Source organism: Salvia splendens, chromosome 3, assembly GCF_004379255.2.
Source record: "Salvia splendens isolate huo1 chromosome 3, SspV2, whole genome shotgun sequence".
In the NCBI taxonomy this organism is placed as follows: domain Eukaryota; kingdom Viridiplantae; phylum Streptophyta; class Magnoliopsida; order Lamiales; family Lamiaceae; genus Salvia; species Salvia splendens.
This window is the reverse complement of record NC_056034.1, coordinates 40379547-40406849: the sequence shown is the minus strand read 5'-3', so window position 1 is coordinate 40406849 and position 27303 is coordinate 40379547. Positions and strand designations below refer to the sequence as shown.

The 27303-nt window shown below is 36.9% G+C and overlaps 1 protein-coding gene across 2 annotated transcripts in view; it reads right to left on the bottom strand.

Moving 5' to 3' along the window:
- Nucleotides 1–13895, bottom strand: part of LOC121796047 — a 36831-nt gene extending 22936 nt beyond the window's left edge. The window contains exons 1-25 of one of the 2 annotated variants that reach the window (XM_042194751.1): nucleotides 13646–13895; nucleotides 12187–12268; nucleotides 11892–11995; nucleotides 10954–11049; nucleotides 10787–10834; nucleotides 9487–9537; nucleotides 8411–8514; nucleotides 8183–8300; nucleotides 7788–7889; nucleotides 7498–7698; nucleotides 6826–6983; nucleotides 5639–5794; nucleotides 4897–4989; nucleotides 4442–4793; nucleotides 4209–4322; nucleotides 3961–4056; nucleotides 3452–3519; nucleotides 2964–3084; nucleotides 2677–2886; nucleotides 2360–2587; nucleotides 2180–2289; nucleotides 1977–2073; nucleotides 808–906; nucleotides 587–712; nucleotides 377–445 (exon numbers count right to left, since the gene is read on the bottom strand). In XM_042194751.1, the coding sequence (XP_042050685.1) occupies nucleotides 377–445; nucleotides 587–712; nucleotides 808–906; nucleotides 1977–2073; nucleotides 2180–2289; nucleotides 2360–2587; nucleotides 2677–2886; nucleotides 2964–3084; nucleotides 3452–3519; nucleotides 3961–4056; nucleotides 4209–4322; nucleotides 4442–4793; nucleotides 4897–4989; nucleotides 5639–5794; nucleotides 6826–6983; nucleotides 7498–7698; nucleotides 7788–7889; nucleotides 8183–8300; nucleotides 8411–8514; nucleotides 9487–9537; nucleotides 10787–10834; nucleotides 10954–11049; nucleotides 11892–11995; nucleotides 12187–12268; nucleotides 13646–13660 (3018 nt within the window). In that variant the 5' untranslated portion in view covers nucleotides 13661–13895. The remainder of the gene's footprint in view (nucleotides 1–376; nucleotides 446–586; nucleotides 713–807; nucleotides 907–1976; nucleotides 2074–2179; nucleotides 2290–2359; nucleotides 2588–2676; nucleotides 2887–2963; nucleotides 3085–3451; nucleotides 3520–3960; nucleotides 4057–4208; nucleotides 4323–4441; nucleotides 4794–4896; nucleotides 4990–5638; nucleotides 5795–6825; nucleotides 6984–7497; nucleotides 7699–7787; nucleotides 7890–8182; nucleotides 8301–8410; nucleotides 8515–9486; nucleotides 9538–10786; nucleotides 10835–10953; nucleotides 11050–11891; nucleotides 11996–12186; nucleotides 12269–13645) is intronic. The other variant, XM_042194752.1, reaches the window with a different exon arrangement.
- Nucleotides 13896–27303: the final 13408 nt, after the last annotated feature.

Sequence of the window (27303 nt, the reverse complement as noted above, 5' to 3'; positions counted from 1 at the left end):
ACATCGGATGTGATTCAGTTCACAGAACCACATACAAACCAATTTACCACAGCTGGCTAACAATGATGAGAAGCTATAACATTTTGGTTGAAAACTACAAATAATGAACTGGTTCATTCTTTGAGATACGGAATGTGACTGATTAGGCATACTCTCCCAGCGGAAGGCTAGGCAAGAGCCAACAATGGGCAGGTTCTGCTGATTATTTCCACAGATAACCAAGGGGATGTGAAATTAATGTTACAAGTTGTTTAAAATTTAGACTCCACTTGCTCATAATTTAGTTTACATCGCTCACAAAAAATGGAAATGGTATTCAATATCAAGAATATTTAGCTCTGCCTCTGCCTGATTGGGCAAACCAAATATTACTAACCTTTCCTCCACCAGCAAGAAGTTCGAGAATGAGTTTTTCTTGTACTCTCTCATACTCCTCTTCTCCAAACTAATTAGCAAGAAAGGGAAAGATGGTGATTCTCAGACCATGAATAAGGGGAAAATTCAATTAAAACTAAATAGAGGGATAAGTATGAAAAGCAATGACAAAATTCATATCTACATCTAGGAACAGAATTCCAATTCTGACCTTTCCATATACTGACAGTTTAGTTTCTACCACAGATCCATTGAGGACAAGATCAGCTGCTTTATCACTACTGGCCCGAGATTCAGCAAAATCAACCAGTCCGTCCCTTAAGCCATCGAGAATAGCCTTCATCCAAATAACAGAGTCAGACTATAACACAAGCACTTTCTCTGAGAGAAAAGAAGATTGCAAAAAAACAGTTAAATGATTTCACATCTCACAGATGCTCGATAGGTGCTTTGCACAAGTTCTCTCAACCAAGTTGATTTTTCCTCTTCATTAGGGAACTCTATTATCAGGGCACCAGAAGACTCCAGAGCCTAGTTTGCATAAGAAAAAAAATATATAAAGCAGTCTCAAAAGGTTCCATAATAAGAAGGGGTAAGTGCGCCTAAATACATGAACTTTCACCAAATACTGGTTTTGCACATGAACTAAAATGTATGCCGCCAAATACACAAACTTTCAATAGTTCTTGTCGTTCACAAGGTTGTCGATTACCAACGAATTAATGCCAACGTAGCTAGCTGAAGTGGCAAACTAATGTCATCGTAACTAGCTAAAGTGATGTAGACATCCAACTACATCGTTTACTACACCGGTCGTTTAAGCCATCTAGAAACTTTAGACATCCGCCACATCGTTAATTTAGGGGCAATTTATAACCATTTGAAAAATTAAAACAATTGATAAGAGTGTCAGAATTTTTAGCTCATGTGAAAAACTAGAATTGAACGAACGTTTATGTTTACATGCGATAACCCCAAATTAAAAGGGAAGATAAATACAAGTATAGAAATAACGCACGGATTTCATAAATTGTCTTTCCTCTTGTTTACATAAAATTAAATACTGCCAATCACAAATTTCATAATGAGAGCTTTAGTTTACAAAACTAGAATAAAGCTAACTGATCACAAATCATTACATGTAAAACACGAATATAAAAGCATAACAAAATGATAATTGGAGGGATATAATGAGATTGAGACATGCAATGGACATACAAACCAAGAAGTAACTACTCAGAAACTAACAGATGAACCTACCCATTAAATAGATAAGAGAAATATCAATATTAAAGAAAACTAACAACCAAACTGTAAAAGATAACATTGACAAGTTTACTTTCATAGTTTTATTAGGATATCCCACTGTACTGACAAATCAGATTTTATTCTTTTAAAACAAGGACAAGCAAGTATAAAGCCAATGACTTAAATCGCATGAAATGATTTCAGCCACAATCTTTCACCGGACAGTCTCGAAACTATCATCAGTTCATTATGCTAGATTTAAACGATATGTACAATACGTCTCAAGTAAAATAATAAAATGTTTCAAAAGATAATCTGGCAAGTACTGTTATTAAAATCGCAGGCATACCGACCTTTTGGATATCCATGCCTCTACTGCTCACAGCAATACAAAAAAGTGAACCACCAACATTTGTAGGAGGAACATCACATACTTGTTTACCAGCCATGCTGCAGTCCGGAAATGGTAGACATGGAAAAAAGGGATCTTATTAACGCAAAAGTGAATGTCAATCCATGGCAATGAATTAAAGGGAAAGCAAAATAAAATGTAGACCTTGTACACCGTTGATAGCTTTGGGAACTTTCAGATTCTAACACATAAAGGTGTAATCCAGATAAGACAATATAACAAGGTTGCCAGGAAGCAACTGAATAGCCAATTCCCTGCATATAATAAGGTCACAAACACATTACAGAATTAACAATATTTCAGGATCTCAAGATATCAACATACCCTCCAAACTAGAATTCTCGCCTCAGTTGCCAGATCTAGTGGACTCCAAGGGACATGACCAGTTTGTAGATGTTCTACTCTATGCTGCTCATCACTATGCATTGCACCATTGAGTAAATTCAATAATTCATTGAGCCTGAAATATCGTTTTGGCGAGAAGTGTAGGCCAAGGCTTGGGATTTGAACAGATATACGTTTTGATGGATGATTGGGTCTAGGTACCTTTATCTGAGCAGTAGTAGAAATTAGAATACTAAAAATAATCTGAAGATGCAAAACAGGATAAAAAGTTTACATAGCATGTTTGTGAAATATACCTGGTCAACAATGACAGCAATTCCACACCTATCAATAAGAGAATAAAACTTGTCAGCATCTTGTGAAGAGGAAGGAAATGAAGGTCGGGATCCCCAGTCAAAAGGCTGAGTACTGGAACCACAATCTGCAAAAAAAGCTGCAATATCCCTTCCAGATATATAAAAACGAGAAAATAGATTGTCGCTGTGGTCATGGAGCTGGCCGTCCTCCTGTTCAGAAGATAAAATACTTTTTACTATTCCAACATGACATATAAGCAAATCCAGGAACAAGAAAAATGGGATACCTTGGTTTTTAATGTGAAATGCCCCAAATCTAACAGAAGATGGCTGTCAATTGCATTAGATCCACGAGAGTTTATAGGAACGATAACTTTGGGAGCATCAAGATCAATGTCAAGAGCAAATCTGATGATATGAGATTGAATTAGAATAAGAATCTACATATAAACTATAACATCAACTGTTATTGATTGTATTAGTAAATTTAGGAGATACAACAGCAGTCCAATCACTTACAAATTAGCACAACAATATGGAGATGTAGCCAAAGAATAAATATCGTGCTTCTTAATTGAAATATAAAACTTATTTTTACATTAACAACCCTTCTCATAATGCAAACATTCATCATCAAAAATCAATTTGAATTGAACAACTATAATCAGCTTAAATCGCTTCGTTTGAGAGAATGAAAATCACAGCAAATAACTAGCATAGCCAAAGGGCATCACTTGAGTGAAATCTGTCTAGATAATAAGTATGCAAAGCTGACCTGCTCTGCTCTTCTAAAACCATCTGAAATTGTTCCTGAGCTTTCCGAGTTACTTCTTCAATTTTATACTGTCCGGTACAGTAATTGCTCAAAGGTTAGTTTAACCAGAAAACATTGTAAAGCAATCAGTCCACTAAGAAAGCTGAAAGCATGTGCTGAGCTTATAGAAAAGATTTTTTAAGTTACTTTAGGGGCTTATAAGATGTTTTTTGTCTGCAAATAAACAGTTAAATCATTCAATTGTACAAAATTATAGAGTTTTAAAATATGAATACTTCCCAGAATAAGCCTCTGTACATATTCAAAACAGTTACATTAATTTGTGACATCCTATTTTTTGAGAGCTTGCAATATGTTTGTTAAAATCTTCAAAATAAATGACAATCTATGAAGGAGTTTATAGACATCTTCTATGATCTTTTTAAGGACCTTATAAGCTTAGCCAGAAATCCTCCTCGAGATACCAGGCTTCTCATAGTAAGATTGAATGAATTATAAGAAAAAATTACCTGCAGGGCAGTTGAGGTTTCCAATGCAACAGAAGGACTAACAGCAGTGCTCCTCTTCATAAAATGTAAAAAGCGTTCAAAACTTTCTATGATCACCTATAATTGTTTTGTAGTAAACAAAACTTCATTAATATAACAGAAATACTACTAAAAACGAATAGGGGCCAGGACCAGTCACAATATAAAGAATAAGATGCTCTAACTAACAAAAAGGGGGACAAGACCAGTCACGTGATAGGAAGAACTACCGTGACATGACATGGAGATATTGTTGCGGAAAGCCTCCAATCTACATTTTCTCCTTCTGGAGCATGCACAAAAGTAGCTTGCAAAGCATTCACCTTCCGCTCACTGGAGACACTCTGTTCCAATAAGCCAAATTGATCACAAACAAAATTGAATAACCAACCATAGTCCTGAGAAGAAACGGTGGAAGAGACATTAAGAACTCAACTATAAAAATGATATTAAGAAAACAGACCTGCACAAGGGTTCCTTCAGGTGAAGAGAAACCATAGTATTGCAATGTCACATCACAATGTATGGTCTTTTGTTTCAACTTCGTACACACATTCAAATTTTCAAATCTACCACAAACAATCTCAGTGTTATCAATGTTGACTATCCTAGCCGCTGCTTTACTGATAGATACAATAATCATGTAGTGTATCATATTTCGCACATCCTTCCCTGTCTGAGCCAAATCCTCATCTGGTTGAAAACTTAGCAATTTATTGACTGCTTCCCATTCTTCTTTAGTCAATTTTTCTTCCACTGACCCAGATAAACTTGAATTTTCACTAGCAGGGTCATCAACTGAAGTGCTTCGCCTGCTTGAGAAAATATCATCATATATATATAGGAAAAACATATAAGAAATGCCCGAACAGGACACTAACATGGGATACAAATGTAATATAACAGCGCATTACTTACCATCTTGCCGGAAACCAGCCTTTTTTCTTAAGCATTTGCTGTTCAGCAGCTTCCTTTGATTTTACTGACTCAACCTTTCCATGGGCAAGAAACCTAAACAATGATCAGAAAAGATAATGATTCTAATCAATGCTCAAAATTACAGGACAGGGCTCTAACAACCAAACCAGTCAAGGCAACTAAGCATCTCAAATGAAATAGCATGTATTCAAACAATGACCTAAAGCAATTATAAGAAAAGGCAATAAAGCTCATGCAGCAAATATAGTACTACTATAAATGTTAATTTGTTCGATGGATCGCATTCGCATATCTCAACCTGTCCATTATTATCTTTATTAGTGTTAGAATAAAGGGATGGACCAAGCTTTTGTTTCCAGAGCACTAATTCTTTATGTTATTCATGTACTGGAGTTTAGTCATTTAGGATGTTATGGAAATTATCTTGGTTGAGTGGGCAGAGTTTCTGCTTTTCAGGAAGAAACTCTCCTTATCGGTGCATGACGTTTGGTGAAGGTTCGCTTGCAGGTTGTTTTTCTCGACTTTTTATTAGTGTTCCTCTCAATATAGAGATTCATTTGAATTCTCTATCATCTCAAAATACCCTTTACTTTTTCAGCATATATTCCTATGTGCACAGGCTGTAGTTACTTCTAAAAGCAGGGAACAAATTAATTCTTCTGTAAACTTATACTTTATCCAGGAAGGAAAATCGGTATATGTGGATATTTCAGGTACATACCTCCACAACAGAATAACTTTAGCATCAAGGTCTTTTTCAATTTCTTTTAGTTCATCTGTATCTATATCTGATCCTTGCAATGAATCAGCATAGAGTTGCACATATTGTCTACGAAGATGGCATAGATGCTTGATTTGCTTCCATGAAAATCGATAACTGTCAGAACACAAAATCATATAAAATTTATAATTTATAACATTAAAGTAAAAAATACAGAATGTTGAAAATCCAAAAAATTAAATCAAATGAATTCAGGAACTGATATACACCGCCCAACAATTTTGCTATATAGCAGTAACCAAAGAGGAGTTATGGAAGTTCTTGACGATAATCCTGGCCATTTAGTAACTCATGATACTACTGGACTTTCTGATGGAAATACTATTAAGCATGATGAGCAAGCACACCATTTAATTTTTTGAGACACATACACCAAGTTTACCAACCATATATCAACGTATCATCACATTTCTACAAGTACACCAATTACAACAAGATTATAACATTATTAATTGATATACCATGAAATTAAGTATCATGTGTACCCTTCAGAATTACTACATAGTCACCAAACTGAAACATTTGTTCTGTTTTTCAGTTCTAAATTGCAATCATACAATATGTTCAAAAAAATCAAATCACAGAGCAAAGTGGCTTTTTCGTAGAACTCATGTGTATATATAAGTACACCCACACCTATGTTAGTGATACAATTCTGATTTTCAAGACTATTCCTGATTACAGTAAAATATATTGTCCTTTTTTCTGAAAAGAGAAACAAATCATATCAACAAAGAAAAAGACAGTACACGAGATGAGTCATCCATAAAAGATAGATATCATCCTATTTAGGCAATACAACTCCTAGCTCTAGCTAAATCAGAAACATAGGCTTATATTCAATTTGACTCAAACCATCTCAACTCTGTTCCACCTGAAAATATTCCTCTTGGTCCTTAAAAATCCATCAATTACTTTTAAGCCAAAGAGAATAAGACAATTCTGAAGTGGATGCCAATAAATCTTTATTCTAAAATTTTGAACTAGCTTTATATCACAGTCGTTCTAATTAATCCATCCCAGATGTTACCAGAAAAGGTAACTCATAAAACCCGCATTTCTTGTTCAGTTCAAGTATTAAATCATTGCTAGATAGCTATTTGCGGCCATCTGAACATCAAATTTACCCCATCATCTTCTGCTGCAACCCAGCTTGAGCAGCATAACGCCACCACAATGCCGCACTATCTTTAACTGGCACTATAGGCCTTAAATGAGATATATCTACACGTGTTCTATATGCAGATATGGCCTCCATAAGTTTAATCCAATCATGATACTGAGCCTGAAATGAGAAAAAAAAAAGTATGAAATGAAAGAAAGACTAGGACCTCTAACAAACCACTAGGCACGGCGATAAATTCAACAGTACTTGCTGTGCATTTAATGAAGCTACCTAAAGTCAAATGAACTGTTCATAATGTACTCAAAATTGATTTTTTTCCAAAAAGATAGAATAAAAAGTGCAAGGATGCTAGTTATACTGTGCAAGCAAGACCAAAAATAAAATCTAAAAGTAGAAGTCCGGCATTAAGATGAACTGATGAACAAAACATTTGCCATGCAGCCAGAGATAGTGGGAGACAATCAAGAATGCTAATCGATGGAAACATTATTTCTATTAGCTTATAAAATTCAATTGGAATTATTTATTAGGACTCTTTGTTACCAAATCTCAATTCCCTTTAATATCACAAACAACATATATGTGTGTGTATCAGCTTCTCGAGGACTAGATATTGTTGGGTAACGATAACCTCGTACATAATAATGGTTGAGGTTTAGATCACGATATGTACCTCTGTAATTGTCAAAGAGACATCGGCAATGACAAGTGAGGCCTTTTCATATGGAACATTTGAATCTTCTCTATCCTTGTTACCTAAACGATGGTACTTAAGATCTCCATTAATGGGCGAAACTAAATAGTTTCGTTCCTGGGCCCAAGATGATGTTGGATCCCGGCTCTTTGAAGATTCGTTAATGCCATCTTGGAAAACCTAGCAGAACATTATAGAAAAAAAGATAAATAATGTGAGAAAGAGGAACGGGATAGATTTATGAGAGACCATAATTAGCTTGAGATTACCTCAACCCATTCCTTAGGGCTAAGATCCTCCCATCTCTTGTTCAACTTCCAGGGATCACGATTGGTATCATGGTACACAGCAAGCCTTTCGAGTTGCAATGACTATAACGGAACCACACAAGAATACAAAAAGACCAATTACATTCAAGAAATTATGTGCCACTAGCACTCAACGCATGCTATTATTTATGTATCTTGAACAAAATGAACCAATGTTTCAGTATTGTGCTAGCATTTATAAGCAATAGTAATTCCAGAATGGCACTCACTTAATTCAGAATCTTCAAAATTATTTTCTAACATTTTCCAAAGCACTACTTCACAGATGAAATTTAACCTTTAATTGAGTACATACAAAAGAAATCACCAATAGAAGAAAAAAGTTGAAGTATTACCTTGCGCAATTTATCTAAAGCACCACTTGTATCAAAGGTTTCATTGCCATGCTCATCCATTGTAAAAGCAGCAAGCTTTGCAAGGGTGATGCCACAAGAGAATGGATGTCCTGGGTTGCTGTATGAAAAATTGGAAAAATAACCAAAGATATGCAGACAGAGCGTCAAGCCCAGAAAGGATATTGGCAAGATGATAAGCTGTTACTAACTCCAATTAAAAAAGCTAACCTCACAGAGTCCTCATATCTAATGTGAACGTTGCTTATAGAGATTTTAAGGTTTCCAATAATTGTAGATATTAGTGAACCCAGCCAAGAATTTCCAGCAGCTGACTGCAAAATATGAAATAAATATATGAGTGCACTGCCAAAAAACATGAATTCCTGAAAAAATGTAATGCTTTATAATCCAAATGCAAAGGCTGAGATGGAATGAAAGATATTGAGAAGATGGGAGCAGAACTTCAATTCAATATCTTTTCCACGCTACAAAGAATCAATTGTCACAAGATAATGCTGTTACCTGCATTAATATACTTTTTCTACAAAAAAGCATCACAAATCATAACAGTTCAACATATTATGTGCTATTTATAATTATAAAAAAAAAGTATTAGAGGAATGAATTTTTCTCATAGAAAAAAAAGCCATTTTATTATATTAAAGAGGAAATACATACAACAAACTAGACATCTACCTCCTAAAACAATTAATAGTGAAACCTGCAATTACAAGAGAGCTAATCAGCAATTACAAGAGAACTCAATTCCAACACTCTTAACACAAAATTGCTCCTATAATTAAAATTGCTTGAGTTCCTAAACCCATCTAAATGGACAAGTAAACAATGACCGTTATGGCTCTCCAAAGCACCTATCCTCATTCCCAAGAACCACTTTGAATCAATTATATAGGTCTGAACAAGTTTTGGTTCATACAAAACAAGCCAAGCTTAGTTAGAACCTTTCATGAGAAAAGGATGAAGGAAAATGGGTTCACGACTTCACGTGTTTCCCAAAAAAAAATTAGACAAAGCAGACACCAACAAGGAGAGAGAAGCATATACAATAAGCATCTTTGCATTATTCTGCCAACCTCTTTTTCATCTAATTAGATAAAAAAAAACTGATAGTCAAGGGATGACCCCACAAAAATGATAAAACTGGTCCCCAGAAAGAGGAAAAAATAGTGAAAGAAGAAAGTGGAAGCAAAATGTTTAAGGTTAAACCAAATATATAAACTTCATGAGCACTAAAATTTCTCTAAATTTCCATGGAAGAAAGAGTTGCAGAGTGCAAGTCATACATTTCCAGGCTTCGATCTTGATAATGCTTCAAGAGTTGCTGATTCTGCTTCCTACATCAAGAGAAAAATGTGTCACCAATGACATAGAGAATAATTATCAAGAAAGAAAATGAAATTCAATAATGATGGGGTAAAAATGAAGACTAAAGTTCAAAATTGGTGCCCAAAAAAACATTATGATCCTACACATTAAGTGTGATAGTTTCTGGTCCTTAGGACAGTATGTTTTGGTCCATACTAACTTCTGTCAAAAAAGTTGACGGCCAACAGCATTTTGACAAAATTAGTGAATTCTATCATTCTAATTACATAAGTTCAGAAATGCTTAAATTCAGAAAAAAAAACACACAAATATTAAAGAAAAATATGGAAGTATATTATTCACCTTTTAAATTGTAATTTAAATGCAATTAAGGTACTAATTTAGTCAAAAAATTGTTAGACCATAACTCTTCGACAGAATCGTTAAATATGGACCAAAAGATATCACACTTCATGTGTAGGACCAAAAAGTTATTTTAGGGCAAATGTGCAGGGACCAATTTTTGGACTTTAGTCAAAAATGAATAATTGCAATAATATAAACATTTGAAGGAAGTCCTCATTCTCAATATACAATATGACTTTTGAAAGTGATAGTCGATGGATTGTGATCACTTGAGAATATATGTGTTTACTGATTAATCTATCGCACTGAGTTTTGAAAAGACAGAAGCTTTCTTAGTAACAAAAGAAAATGTATCATGTTAAATCATACTCAAGCACAACCATTCAGATAACTAGCTAATATATCCCAATCTATGAATATGAGGCAGGTTGGGTAAGTTAGATGGAGAAAAGGGAAAAGAAATAGCATCAAAAAAGCAGCCGCTCATTCCCAGAACAAAACATATATGAGATGATGAAGATAAAAATTTCAGAATTTAAGATCCAGATTCACCAAGTACAACTACCGTTGCAAAAGCTTCAAAACAGTAACTAAATGGACAACACGTGAAATGGATTCCCACATACAAAAAAAAAAAGTTAATGTAAGGAGCTAAAGACCAGTCCCTATCCTTTCACTAGGATGGAAACTACTTATAGGAAGGTGAAGTATTAGGAAAATTAGATAAGTCACCCAAGCTCAGATGCCAATAATTTCTCTAAGGTCAACAGATTCCAATTCTGAGGTTTAATGAGTAAGCTTTATCAAAGGTGTTCAATGAGTAAGCTTTATCATTTGTTTAACAGTTCAGGTTTAGCGGTCAGCTCATAATCTGATAAGATATATGTACATTAGAAAAAGAGCCCTACTCACATCAATTTGCTGCAGTTTAGCCTCAAATAGCCTTTCGCGATCTTCTTCCTTAGATAAAACAAAAAACAGGAGTGTATCAGAAAATTAAAAATAAATCAAATGTTGGGCATATATCATGCATCAATGTAACCGGATTTTCAAGAGGTAAGGCATGAGATAATATGAACCTTCAGAAACCTTCCATCAGATGCGGGATTTGCAAGAATGAACACTTGATCTATGAGAACAATAACTGGCTCCTTGCCAAGACTTTTCCAAGGTACCTTATGATCAAAACAGAAAACCAAAAAAAAGAAGACACCAATAAATTATCCTAATTCTTGAGCCATAACATATACGTCAGGGAAGGCTGATAGACTTCAGTTAAGACAATCTTAGTCACCCAGAAGATGATCAGTTTACACCACATTTTTTCTTAGCATCATGATTTCTAGATACTTGTTCTTTTCCCGAGATGGAATAAGTCATAATAGAATTAGACTGAATTCGCAAGCTTGTGTACTGGTTGCATAATATCAATGGAACATTCTCAAATTGTGTGAAATGAGAAGAGCAACACAAGTTCAAAGGAAATAAGATATTTTAATTTGTTAAGAAAGAAACAAGTACGGAAAGGGGATGGGAATCCCAAATATATGTAAAGGCCAAACTAAATGACACTACTCAAAAGTCTAGTAGGCACTCCTCTCCATCCCACTCAAAGAGGCACATTTTTTGTTTGGCATGGGATTTTATGCAATGGTGTTTAGTGTGTTAATAGGAGAAAGAATAAAGTAGAGAGAGTAATGTTTCAACTCAAACAGAGTGGGACATCCAAAAAAAGACATCCCAAAAAGGGAAATGTGTTAATTAGAGTGGAATGGATCCAACTTTAATCCTCTTCTAGACCTCACCAAGGGATTCACCAAATATTTACAAATTCACCAAATGGACCAGCTAAACAGAAATCATTAACATCTAAACATCTAGTCATCTAGACAAGTAAATGATGAAGAATTTATTATCTTGAGGTTAATGATAGTTGGTCCATACTTCATACAAGTCCTAAATTTTGCAGCAATATTATTTGATCAAGCAAAAAAATTATCCGCAAACCATAAATCACCTTTAAGGTTATAGTACCAAGAAAACCAGCTTTGACAGTCACCGGAAGCTTCAATGCGTTTAATGCTTCTGATTTCAGTTTCAAATCCTTAAGAACCACATCACCTAAGAAAATGCAGAAAAACATACTGAACGTTATCCTCTGTGTCCAAACTTGAAACCAACTCTTCAAAGTTTATTATCAAAACTGAAGCCTCAGTTGAAGTGAAATAAGATAATAAGCTACTGAAAGTCTACAATGCTAAAGGAACTTAAATGATAAACATGGTAAATCATACTGGTTACCAAAAACATACCTTTCCAAACACTGATTCTCAAGGCCTCAGAAGACAACCCATGGACATACTCACCCAAGTATCTCCGAAGCAAATGCAAGACCTTTAAAAAGTATTAAAAAGACATAAACATAAATGACTTGAAGAATTTCATAAATGACTCATCACAGAGAATAAATATCAACAAATGTGAGGAGCATACTCTGAAAATCATTCTGATAACATGAAAGCTAGATGACAATAACTCAATGGTCACTCGGATAACATTAAGACTAAGAGAATGCAATGCAGGACATTAATCAAGTTACCTTGTGAAATAAAATACAATGCAAATATAAACTAAATAACATAAAATACAGAGATTCTGGTTTCGTCTGTCTCCTTAGAGATTAACCGCCTTAAAAGCATGATAGCTTCAAACACAATTCCACCTGTTTAACCCCAAAAATCATATTTTATGATTAAGAGCACTGTTCGTTCAATGTGTCAAATGAGCAAGTGAAAACTGATGCAATTATATTGCGCATTATCCCCTCAGCAGTTTTTAGATTCATCCTGCAGGTAGAACGTATGTTACTCTTATGATGGGGCAGCAAACCACTGCAATTTTTATCTTCATTGTCCTTTTGCACTGTCCTTTCCTCTGTCTACTAACATCAGCATTCAGCGAAGTATCAATATTTTAACCAATATGAATCCCAAATTGCTAATGTATATCAAGATATTGTCTACAAAACCTCTTAATCTATAATTAGATGGACAAGGATTATAATCCTTCAAGGCAGACATCACAATCACTCAGTAGTCCAAAAATTGGTGACTCACAACATATTTTCCAATTTTCTTACTATACTTTATTGCTTTTACATAAACTAAGAAACCTAATCTGGTGGAACACGTTCAGATTAACGATACCTTACACCATACCAGACTTTTCACAAGTTACTAAGACTTCATTCAACATCTGATCATATTTGTGCACATTTCCAACCTATTAGTGTTCGGTCTGAGACGTCATCCCATGTATAATCAAATTTCCGCACATGTCCAACCTAATAGTAGTCGTACTAAGACTTCATCCAACGTCTAATCCAATTTCCGCACATTTTACATCTATTATTTTTCATACTAAGACTCCATCCAACGTGTAATCAAATTCCACACATTCCAACCTATTAGTGTTCATACTAATACTTCATCCACTGTATAATCAAATTTCCACAGATTTCCAGCCTAATATTGCAGAACAGCACTCGCCATTGAATCAAAAAATTTCGGATAATCATTTCACACTATCCCCATGCACACATTCCGCCGCAACAAAACCATCTCCCATGCATTCCATTCCGTTCCCACGGCGAATAGAAACACACAAAATTACAATAAATCAAAATCAGTGACGTTGACAGCTCCAAATGGTCACCACGCAATTAAATAGATAAAATTAAAAAAATTAACAATGGCGAGAGGATGAACCCACATGTGCTTCAAACATGTTGAAATATCAAGCTGCTGATCGTTTGAGGCGACGGTTTTCAGGAGATTATTCCAGCGTAAAGCGACGATCGCCGGCGGAAAAGCGCCATGGGCGAGTATTCGATCTGGTTTGGGTAATCAATCGATTCTCCTTGACGATTACGCGAAACGCGGGGAGGAATTGGAGAGGAGCCCGAGTGTGTGTTGTGTGTGAAAAAAATGAAGAAAACGGTGGTGGGGTCTTCCAGGTGCTGTGTATTCCAAGCATAGCGTTGGCCCTTTTTGGAAACATTTGCGGTGCTGACGGGTCGGATCTGACCCGCGATTCGTTATCGGCATTTTGTTACTGCTATTTGGGCTCATGGGGCTTATGCCTAATTCATTGCTCGGCCCGAATATAATTTTTATTTTATTTTACAAGGTGTTATATTTCGTAGTAGTATTGTTTTGTTTATTTCATTTTTTATGTTCTATTTTGCGTTTAGATTTAGGGTTATTTTTTATACTATTGTTCTTTTTTTGGTAATATTTATGTAAATCTTAAAATATGTGTGTTTTGTTAAAAATATCTTCGCCCCAAGGAAGATGGCCCCTTCTTTGGGGGCACGAGATTTTATGCCATTTTATTTTGAGTGTTAGGTGGAGAGAGTAAGGTAAGATAGAGAATAAAATAGAGATAAATGGGTTTCTACTTTTAGTAATGAGTCATCTTGGATGGGACAAACTAAAAAGGAAAGTTGGTCATCTCCGGTGGGACGGAGGGAGGTTAATTAAACAAACTATCAACTTTGTAAGTTTGTGTCAAGATTTTAGATTCATTTGATTTGTTTTAAAAGTGTACTTTTGTCAGTTGGCGGCCCTCTTTGCCAGATACTCTTAAGCTCTTAAGCTCAATATTGATGCATCGCTAAAGGGAGGATCAGAACAATGTTTTAGTGGTGGTCTCATATGTGATACTACATGAACTTGGAGGTATGGTTTTGTTGTTAATATTGGAGTGTGATCTATTTTGACTGTCGAAATTTGGTGCTTATTTCATGGGCTACAGTTGGCAAAGAATATGGGTATTCAAAGTTGGAGGTAGAGAGTGATAGTTTTACTGGTGTGTCCATAATTGTGGGGAACTTTGAAGTGACCATCAATTGCAGATCTATAGTACGGAAAGTGCAGAGTTTGTTACATGAGCTTGACTCAATGCTGCTTCGTCACGTGCACAGGGAAAGAAATTTCGCTGTTGACTTTCTATCACATTCCGCATACAACTTTTATAAAGGTGTCCATGTTTTAAAGTCCCCTCCCTTGGGTCTTAGTATTTGGTTGATCTATGATATATTAGATGTTTCTTACGTTCGTTAGTGTGTAATCAAACTACGTCCTCTTTTCTTACCAAAAAAAAAGTGTACTTATGTCATTTAGTAAAATTTTACGGTAGCACTAGCATCCGGCAAGCAGTCAAGGTGAAAAATGGATGTATGATATTTTTTAACAAATCAATAATTTATAATTTAATTAAAAAAATTATGTAGGTTGTTTGTGTTTGTGTTTGCGTTTTTACTTACAATTGTGTTTGTTATGAGGGCCTTTTCTGCTAAAGCTTGTGGCATATGGGCCTTTTGGGGATGGATTGAATTTTACTTACTCTGCGACAAATCTCAATCATCAAAATCTCAATTATCAATAAACTCATGATAGAGTGACTTTTCAAATTGGATTAGGTATTCCTAATTTATTTCATTATTATTGAAGGACAACTTAGAAAATGATTGTTATGGTGTTGCTCGTGTGAATCAAATAAGCAGGAGATTTGGGTGTACAGCCAACATTCACTCCTTGAATGTGTCTACTTGTATGTATGTGCAAACAAATAACATTTATTTTATATTACGCCTCCAACTTTCAATGTTTTTTAGAAAATAATTACCAATATTTTGGTATTATTTGGTGGCAGTCCATTGAGTTAGCTTGCAATATTATTTCCTTTTATGGATGTGAGTGTTCCCAACAATGACTTTAATCAAACTTTTTTCAAATATGATTTTTTTTAAGGGAAAATTGTACAAGTTAGGAACATGTACATAATATTACTATTAACAAATAAAAAATAATTCATCTCAATTAAATTATAATCCAACTAGAGTTCCAACGAGTTGGCTAAATATTTCGTAGTCAAATTATAATCTATCAAGTTGTATATAAATCAAACTTTTTACAATATTAGGGATTTTTAAGAGAAAATAAAGTTGTTTTTTTGCAAAGCATTAAAAGTTTGGGTGATAAATCTTGTATTTTTCGACCCACTATGAATTTTCCGATTTCGACCCAAGATGATTTTTATAATATTTGCTTATAATACGACCAATTTTATATTGCGTGCCATGGAATAGGACCTATCTAATTCATTGCTTCAGCCATCCAATTGTAACATTATATTACCGTAGGAATATTTATTCTTATATGTGACCTATGTAAAGATTGGTTTAATATTAAAGATCAAGTTCAAATGTGTCAATGGGATTCTAATATTAAAGACGACACCGTGATGGATCGGTTTCGATTAAAGAATTAGAATCGGGTGTATTGATAACCCTCCTCTCCTACCTCTAATTATAATGTTATAATATAATATCTATATTATATACAAAAAGAATAAATATATGTATGTATAAATTAATAGATTATATATGTGTTGTCGTACATTCATTAAGTACATGCATTATGGCAGTTAATTGTGAATTAACTGTAATATATGTATAAGTATTGCATGTACATGAATGTACATAGACGTACAGTAGTGTAATGTGAGGAATCAATTCTAATCAGTTTCAAAACTGATTCTACCGAAGAGGTGCGTCGATTTCCATATTAGATCAATATAGTTTCCAAATGGAAAGACACCTCCGTTGGTCCCTTCACGAAGAGTCACTTCTCGCCTATATAAAGAGATGGTCTGTGCATGAAAAAGACACACCAACAAATGCTTACAAATAGTCGGCATTTATACACACACATATATATTTATACATAGATATATACAAAGGTGGTCTTGATTCTTGATCCATTGAAGGAATCAAATAGAAGGCTTGAGGTCAAGGAGATGATAAACATCAATAGCAGCTTAAGGGGAAACATCAAATAGTGGATCCAACCCTACAACAAATTAATAAGCATGGATGGAGGTTGGTGATTTTATCCCCACTTTATAGTGTGTTAATTTGGTTGAATTAATTCAAATCTAGAATGTGATTTCGGTATAGAGATCAGTAAAGAATGGCTAACAATTACATCTCTTTAAAAGGTTGAAGAGGCAAAACAGAAAGAAAGTGAAAAATTTTAAATGGCAAATTGGCAACAATTTTTAAGTTAAGAAAACCCATATCAATTCGGTAAGAAAATAAAAAACAAAGAGTGTTTTTACAAAGACAACTTCTTAATCAATCATTAATCATTGTTATATAAAATAATGATTGCGATCAACGACCCGTGATTAGCAAAAGACGTAATCACTTATGTAGGAGTAGGTGTTTTCCTTAATCAGTCATTAATTATGTTTACGTGGACATATATATGGCATTAAATTTTATTCTATATGTAGGAAAACAAATCAAGAGAATAATACACAATTGATATGGTATGATAAGCTTTCCATAAATGGGTGTACCAATTAAATGTAAATTAGGTTTACCTTATATTGATAGAATGTAGCCTATATAAAGTGTATGACTTTGTACATTGGAAGATAAATAAGATTGAAAGATATTACCGATTTCTTCATGGCACCAGAGCAGTTTTTTCGATCCTAGGCTCAGAATTGTTTTCATCATAGCCAATTACCAATTCTCGACCTTTTTTTCGACTAAAACCAAACCCAGAAATCAATCCCTACAGCAACAAACATGTCAGATAAGGAGGATGAAACCAAACCGAACACAGATGAAACAAAAAGCTTGAGGAACAGCAAAGGCATTACAGTAGCCTTCAAACTAAATGGGAAAAACTACCCATTATGGTCCAGATTGATCAAAGTGAAGATAGGAGGCCGGGGAGCCTACTCTTATATCCGAAACGAACCGCCGAGCCCAGGGAGCAAGGGCTTTGAGGAATGGGAAGAGAACGATCTCATAGTATTCTCTTGGATCGTGGATAACATCGAAAACGACATTATCTCTGACTTCGCGCATCATCAAACGTCAAAGGCGTTGTGGGATAGCCTCGCCGTGACATACGAAAACAAGGCAGATAAGTATCTCATTTATGATTTGGAAGAAAAAGTGATTTCAATCAGACAAGGAGACTTAGATTTGGAGACCTATTACCGGAGGATCCACGGATTGTGGATTAACATTGATCGTTGCCAAAAGCAACCCGTAACCTGCTGCGATAAGGGAATCGACCAATACAGAGTGCACTCAAACGAGAAACGGCTGGTCAAGTTTCTGACTGGATTGAATCCAGAGTATGATTCAATCAGGCGAGAGATCTTAAAGGAAGATCCATACCCATCAGTAGAGGCAGCCTACGGGTGGGTGAAGACGGAGGCGGCTCGACGCCGGATCATGCCACCAACATCCGTTACACCCACCGTAGATGCCGACGGTGACAAGACCGACTCATCATATGGAGAAATTGGCCATGGATTGGCTGCACAGAGCAATCGACCACCACGCCGGAACGGACCACCTCACCGCACGGATTGGAACGGACCACCGCAACGCCCCGCAGCCACCACAGCCACCGGCCGACCAGGAACGGACCATCGCAACCGCCCCGACACCTCCAAACTATGGTGCTCCCACTGTGGGAAACAAAAACACACGTGGGATACCTGTTTCAAACGATTGGGGTATCCGGAGTGGTGGGAAGAGCGGCAGAAGGCGAGGGCGGCGCCGGCACAGGCGAAATTCGCCGTCGGTGTGAACAATGAAGGACCGAACAGACAGACGGAAATCGGACATCAAAGAGAGACAATAGGCGGTGGGAACCGCCAGGAGGGTCACCACGGTGGCGGCGGCGTACGGGGAGCCGGTAATCTCGCCGAGCGAACAGGGATTGGAGCGAACTCAGCGGGAGCAGATTCGACGGCGTATGGAGGAGGTAAAGGGTTTGGTGTTAAACCAAACCCTAATGACTTGCATAAATCTGTTTTTCATCCCCATAAGTTTGTGAAATTTGAAAACCGACCCCACTACATTAAACATCGCCCCCCAGATTTGCAGAAATATAACATTGACCCCAGAAACCTCCAGAAATCTCGACCTGACCCCAGTATATGTGATTATGTGTCAACAAACCCCTTTGCACCTTTACAAAATATTTCCGCTGCATTTCACGTTGAAAATATGGCTGATACACATAAGAAAGGGTGGATTTTTTATTGTGGGGCAACAGACACAATGACCCCGGAAAAATGTGATTTTATTGATCTAAGTTGTGAAGTCGATAAATCATATATTCGGACTGCCAATGGGGAACTGATTACAGTTGTGGGATCTGGAACTATTGAAATATCTCCTACTCTGCGCCTTACTAACTGCTTACATGTTCCTACCCTGTCACAAAGGCTGATGTCTATTAGTCATGTCACCAAGGAATTGAATTGCACTCTCCTAATGCACCCTGATTTTTGCATCTTGCAGGATATTCAGACGAGGAGGATTCTTGGGCGTGGCACTAAGAAACAAGGACTCTATTATGTGGACGAGATAGCTCAACATGGTAGTGCGATGCTGGCTCACGGGTCCACGAGACAAGAAACTTGGCTTTGGCACCGAAGACTAGGGCACCCCTCCCCTGGTTATTTTAAACTTCTTTATCCGAACTTTTCTATTCCTGCTGATTTTTCGTGTGAAACTTGTGTTTTGGCCAAAAGCCATAGACAATCTTTTAAACCTACAAACACAAGAATGAATTCCATATTTTCTTTAGTACATTCTGATGTGTGGGGTCCGGCCCCAATTACGGGTGGAAATGGGTTTCGATATTTTGTGATATTTATTGATGATTGCACTAGGATGACATGGGTTTATTTCTTAAAACACAAGTCTGACGTATTTGATAGATTTGCCTCCTTCCACAAACTTATCCAAACACAGTACCATACAAATATTAAAATTCTTCGATCAGATAATGGGAGGGAATTTGTAAACCAAGCCATGACCCAATTCTGCAAGGAAAAGGGTGTCATCCACCAGACTTCTTGCCCTTACACACCCGAACAAAATGGGGTAGCAGAAAGGAAAAATAGAACAATCCTAGAAATGACCCGAGCCTTGATGATTGAATCTAAAGTCCCAAAATCTTTTTGGCCTGAAGCTATTTCCACCTCAGTCTTCCTTATGAACCGCCTTCCCACAAAGATCCTTCGCATGAAAACTCCCCTCGACACCTTGACCAAGATTGCCAAAATTCCCGAGTACCTAAACCTTTCCCCAAAAATCTTCGGCTGTACTGTTTACGTCCATATCCCTAAACATGAACGAACCAAATTCTCCCCGTGTGCAACCAAATGCGTCTTTGTAGGGTATGGGCTAAACCAGAAAGGCTACCGATGTTTTGATCCCCACACCAAAAAGGTCATCACCACCATGAATTGTAATTTCCTGGAAACCGAATTCTTTTACCAAACCCACCTTGATAGTCAGGGGGAGAGTGATCCAGGTAGTACTATGGACTATCTAAGTTGGGTTGTGCCATCGTCAAGCTCTTCGATTGAGGATCCAACAGAACCAGGTGTCACTACCGCCGAGCAAGTCTCACCACAAGAGTCATCTCAGCCACCAACCCAGAATACCCCTCCGACGATATCCGAGGTAATCTCCGACCCAGACTCTACTTCTATTTCCATTTCCAATGACCAAGTTGAAACAGAACCAGTAGAGGAGGAAAATGGCGTTGATGGAGATACTGGACGGTATATTCTCCCTCCTCGGAGTACAAGGGGAGTCCCACCAAAAAGATACTCTCCAGAAAAGATAGGGAAGAAGAGCCGATATGGGGTGGCGAATTTCGTGCAAGGAAATTTGTCAAAAATGGCAAGAGCTTTTGCAGCCGCATTATATGAAGAAGAAGAAACTCCACAATCAGCCGACGAGGCAATGAAGCACAAGCACTGGAGAGAAGCAATGTTCACGGAGATGAAAGCTTTGATGAAGAATCACACGTGGGTGAAAGGTAAGCTCCCTGAAGGAGCAAAAACTGTTGGATGCCGATGGGTATTCACGATCAAAAGAAAGCCGGATGGCATAATAGAAAGATACAAGGCTCGACTTGTCGCAAAAGGATATACTCAAACATATGGAGTGGATTATGCAGAAACATTCTCCCCAGTGGCCAAAATCAACACCGTGAGAGTACTCTTTTCGATTGCCGCTAACAAGGATTGGCCTCTCCATCAATTTGACGTGACCAATGCCTTCCTCCATGGAGAGTTACCAAAACCTGTCTTTATGGAACCTCCTCCTGGGTTTACCGCAGAGTTTCAAGATGGTGAAGTGTGTAAATTGAAGAAGACACTTTACGGATTAAAGCAATCTCCACGAGCGTGGTTTGGAAGGTTTACTGAGGTAATGAAGAAGTATGAGTATACACAAAGTAATTCAGATCATACTCTGTTTCTCAAGAAGAAAGATGGCAAGATCACGTGTCTTATCATATATGTAGACGACATGATCATTACAGGAGATGATGAAGAGGAAATCAGCGAGTTGAGAAAGAACTTGTTCAAAGAATTTGAGATGAAAGACTTAGGACTCCTCAAATACTTTCTCGGAATAGAGGTACTTCGATCAAAGAAAGGGATCTTTATAAGTCAAAGGAAATACATACTAGACCTATTGGCCGAAGTTGGAATGATAGATTGCAAGCCAGCAGATACCCCTATAGTCCAGAATCATGGACTACAATTGAAGGAAGGAGGAAGACAGGCCGACAGGGGGAGATATCAGAGGTTAGTCGGGAAACTGATTTATCTATCACACACCAGGCCGGACATTGCCTATGCCGTGGGAGTAGTAAGTCAGTTCATGCATGCACCTCAAGAAGAGCATTGGGAGGCAGCTTTGCGAATAGTTCGATACTTAAAAGGGACAGCTGAACACGGACTTATGTTTGAAAAACATGGTCACATGGAGGTCTATGGTTTTACTGATGCTGATTGGGCAGGCAACCCAAATGATAGAAAGTCAACCGCCGGCTACTTTACCTTCGTAGGAGGTAACCTTGTGACATGGAGAAGTAAGAAACAGAAAGTGGTAGCACTGTCTAGTGCCGAGGCAGAATTCCGAGGAATCAAAAGCGGGTTGACAGAAATATTATGGCTAAGGAAGCTTATGACAGAGTTGGATCTTCGCCCAATTCAACCATGCAGGCTGTTCTGTGATAACAAGGCAGCGATTAGCATATCCGAAAATCCAGTTCAGCATGATCGAACCAAACATGTGGAAGTAGATAGACACTTCATCAAAGAGAACATTGAAGCTAAAGTGGTGGAGATGCCTTATGTGAAGTCTGAAGACCAATTAGCTGATATTCTGACAAAGGCGGTGAACTCAAAGTCATTCCGAGAAGTACTAGGCAAGTTGAGTATCGGAAATCCCGTTACTTAACTTGAGGGGGAGTGTAGGAAAACAAATCAAGAGAATAATACACAATTGATATGGTATGATAAGCTTTCCATAAATGGGTGTACCAATTAAATGTAAATTAGGTTTACCTTATATTGATAGAATGTAGCCTATATAAAGTGTATGACTTTGTACATTGGAAGATAAATAAGATTGAAAGATATTACCGATTTCTTCACTATAGTATCTTCTTTGTTCCTTTATTACCCCATTTAATATTTATTAAAATTAATAGAATGCATGTGATATGAGTACATTCGGTGATAGTGGAGCCCAAAATCACACGTGGTGTGAAAATGGTGGTCCGATCATGCCAAACTAGTTGTGTCGCCCTCCTATGAAATGATTATTAATTGCCTCGTTTATAAGATAAGGGCATATAATTAGTCTAGATTTGGGCAAATAGTAAAAAAAACTATCAATATTTGGTCATTTCAGATTTTAATCACTAACTTTAAATATGGTGAAAAAATACACAAACTTGTAACATATAGTAAATTTATCATTATTAAATTTTGGACAAATTAAAATTTGTGTACATTTCACCATTTATGTTTTTTTACAATGTTACTATAAGTTCTTCCTATAAACTACGTCATTTGAGAGAATCGGCAGTAGAATGACATAGACTCCTTGATGCATCACATAGGATTAAATTTTGGGCGAAATTTAACTTGCGATAAATTGACTAACAAATTAAAATTGGTGTATTTATTCACCTCAGTTATACAATTTGTTATCAAGGGCCACTACAGTTATACAATTTGTTATCAAATGCTGAAATGATCAGATATATTTCTGTATGTGGGCCATATCTTGCCATCACCAATATATCAAACGAGCCCTTGCTAAACAAGTAAACATAAACCCAACTATTTACACAGGCAAGTAGTATGATGGTACAAAAAAAAGAAAACATAAACCCAGCTATTTACATCCACTACCAATAGTATTGTTTTTCATTTTTGATATTCCATAAAATTAGTAATGATTTTATGATAAATTTTTATCTATAATAATTTGAATTATTTTTCACTAACAATATTACCAATCAATTTTTGTTCTCTCTATACCTCTCTCAAATTTTATCAATTTAGATAAAAATTTGTGTCATCCACTACTATTACTACCAATAATTGGTTTTTATTGGTAGTGTGCAATAAAGAATACTCCCCCCGTCATACAAATACTTGAGTCGTATTTCTTTTATATCGCCCCACTATCATTAAGTCATTTTTTAGAAAAAATAATACTACATTAATATTTCTCTCCTTTTATATCTATCCTACTTTATTTTTTTAATCTATATATTTTACTATATTTCATAATTTATTCTCTTTATTTAAGTTAAATATATAATTTTAAAAAAATTTGTGTCTAATAAAATACCTCAAATATAATGGAACAAAAAGAATAGTATGGTACTACTACTAAATAAGTAAACATAAGTATTTAGCAGTTTAGCACAGTAGTTAGCACAACACAAAATACTAAAGTAAACGTCATCAATCCCAACCATGTACACACACAAGTAGCACATAGTTTGTGTTCGAAAAACTAAATTTGTAGATTATAAAAAGGCAATCAGAATCAAAAGCAGGTAGTATTCGAAATATAGCCGGAGTGTTTGCTGGAAATAAATACTTTTTGAAAAGTTAAAGGCTGAAAATCAAATCCGAAAAATTATTTTCTAACTCAGTTAACAGAATATTCCCGCTTTAAGCAAATCTGTAACTGACAAGTGATACCAACTCCACTAATTAAATACGGATTAGCTAATTAATAGTAGGCAGTTCCAATTATATCCCAATTTCCAGACGCTTTAATCCTTTCGCATTTTCACAATTAATTCTCACTTTATGGTCACATGACTCACATATCTCGATTGATATAGTAAATGATAAAGTGTATAACATTTATGACGTAGTAGGTCTTTATAAAATAAAACTCTGAAAATATCATAATATATTTGTGTGATTCTATATACCACTTGAAAATCATAATTGTAAATATTAATACACCTATCAAACAAAAAATAATGTGTTACACCACATCCTATCAAATATAATATCGATGTTCAGATCCCAGCCATGGCAAGACACTCTAAGGAAAAGGGATGGCTTAACATAACAGTCTCTGTCAAAACTTAAATTTTTTTGTTTTCTTATTCTAATATTGTTGAAAATTGTCGAAAATTATCTTGAATCATTATCAATCCGATCCACTGCCGAAATGCTGGAATTTGAGGATGAGAAGGGGCTGAAGTTGCTGATAACAGGAAAAAAAAATTTGGCTAAAATAAGTTGGATTGAATAAAAGAACACTGCATAAACAAAAAAAATTACTACTCCACTACATTAGTAGCTTGATATACTATTATGTAGCTATATAATTGTCTATAAGAAATTAAATATAAATTAGCAGAGCTCTTAATAATAGTATTTTTTGTTGCCTCAAGCTTATTGTGCCTTATTTATATTGTACACCAAACTCACAACAAAATTTATTTTTATTTAATTAGTGTGGTTTTTTTCCCCTTTATTTTAGCATTTCTCCCAAACTATTTTTCAGCATCTACTTATCATTATATATTGGTGATGGTATATATACTCGTGAACAATGGAAATATACAAAGCTGCAAAAAAAACATAGATGCAGTGCTGTAGATGAGTTTGTGCTTCTGCAATCATATTCTAGTGAATGCTCACACACGTGACATCTATGCTTATCTATCACACCAAAAATCCCCAATCAAAATAATTCATTTCACTAACGTAGGAGTATGAAATTTAAATCAAATTTAAGTATATACTTTGTAATGATTTATTATTGACTATCTCATAAGATCCAGGAAACATATACTGATTATAACAGTGACAAGGTGTCCCATGTTGATGAATCCGCGAATTGTTGATGATGATGAATGCTCGTAAAAATAAATTACGACACGGAAATTTTACGTGGTTCGATTTACTGAGGTAAATCTACGTCCACGGGGAGAAATGGGGGCAGGTTTGTATTGCTTGATCTGCGAATTACAGCTTACAACACAGACTTGCTATATGACTTTTTCTCTAGAGAGATTCTAACCTCCTCATATCAGATCTAAGTTCTATTTATATATGGAACTAAGATCGTGGCTTGCATCTCCACCCTAAGTCGTGGATGTCGTGTAGGTCATGGCCTAAGATCGTGGATGTAGCGTAGGTCATGGCCTACGATCGTGGCCTGAGTTGACACCACGTGGTAGTAGGTGCGTTGGACATCCTGTATGGGTCCACTAACTCCTTGTTCGGTCGAATACTGAGACCGAACTGCTTTGGTTGCCGATCTTTGAGTAGAGCTTGATGCCGACCTGAGAGCAGAGCTTGATTGGTTGGCTTTTACCGAGCTGTAGGCTGAGGCCGAACTCTTTGGTAATGCCGAACTCATACTCCTGCTTTGGTTGCCGATCTGAGAGTAGAGCTTGATAGGTTGGCTTTTACCGAGCTGTAGGCTGAGGCCGAACTCTTTGGTAATGCCGAACTCATACTCTTCCTTGGGCTTTGGGCTGATGGGCCGTCATTGCTGTTGGGCTTGTTTAGTACGCACCCCATCACTACCCCCCCCGAAGGGCGAAGTGAATCACTTCGGAGAAGTGAGTCACTTCGGCATTCTGGATAAAGGCAAGGGGGAGGCTGATGTCAGGGGACGTGCCTTGCGCGTGACTGCATTAAATGCGACAGTAAAATCCGGCCGTTGAATCCTGAAAAGGTGGGATTCGAAACGGTGCGACGATTTTGAAATCTTCGCCGAACTTGATAAATACCTCCTTTCTTCATCATTGAAGCACTTTTGCGACTGCTTCTTCTGCACTCTCTCTTTTTTGCGAAGATTCTCTCTCCGCTTTCAAGAATTTCTTCAGACTTTCTTCACCTTCAAAAAGTAAGAAAAATGTCTTCTTCTTCTTCTTCGGAGTCGGGTAGCGTTAGGAGAGGCGGTAAGGGGTCTTCTGGCCGGAAAGAGTCCGGGGAGAAGACCGTAGAGTATTTCCATAGTATTTTGAGTAAGGATACTGTGATGTCCCTACCCGAAAAATACTTTTTTCCTGGGGGGAAGGCGGTGGTACCTGACGGTGATCATAGGGTTGACTCCCCGCCGGAGGGTTACGCCACCGTGTACGAGGCCTGCTTAGAATGCGGGCTTCGTTTCCCCCTCCCTTCTGCCTTTATAGATTTACTAGATTTTTTTCAGCTTCCTTTAGGCCAGGTGACTCCGAACTCTTGGAGGCACTTGTCGGCCTTTGCTGCCGAACTCCGTAGGTTAGGAAGGGATTTGTCTTTGAAGGCGATCCTTAAATTCTTTCAATTTAAGAGGAAGGGGTCTTGGTTTTACTTGATCCCTGTACAGCCCTTTAGGGCCTTTTGTAAAACGAAGTGGCCGAAGTGGCAAAACCGCTTCTTCTACTATGATAGGACCGCGGCTCCTAGTTTTCCCTGGAGAGGGCCGAAGTCCGTTATCCGTCATCCTCGGCCTGAACCGTTGGACGAGCTCGATGGCGAGCTCAACAAGATTCCCATAGTTAGGAAACAATACGCGGAGTCTGAGCTCGTCAAGGGCGACGTCGTGTTCGACATCTCGTCTTCGGACGAAGAGGCCGAGGGTGAGGATTTCTCTTTATCTTTATGCTCTACTGCTTTAGCGAAGAAAACTAACCTTGCTTTCTTGCTTTTTGGCAGTGTTCATGCTGAATAAGGCTATCCGAAAGTCCTCCGAGCTTGTGGAGCCGGAGAGGCAGAGAGCCCCTCGCTCGGCGTCTGAAGCCGAGAAGGATCCGAAGAGGCAAAAAACCTCTTCTTCGGATCCGAAAGAGCCGGAGTCGTATTCGGCTAAAGGGAAGGGGAAATTTCATGAGTCCCCAAGAGTGCCGGGGAAAGACCTGGTCATCTCCGAGGTGGTTGCAGACATCCCGGAACACGTCCCTGAGCCTTTTCAATGGCCGACGAATTTTGTGGAGGTAAGCTTTCTGACTTGGCTTCTTTTCCACATTTTTTGATGGCCATTC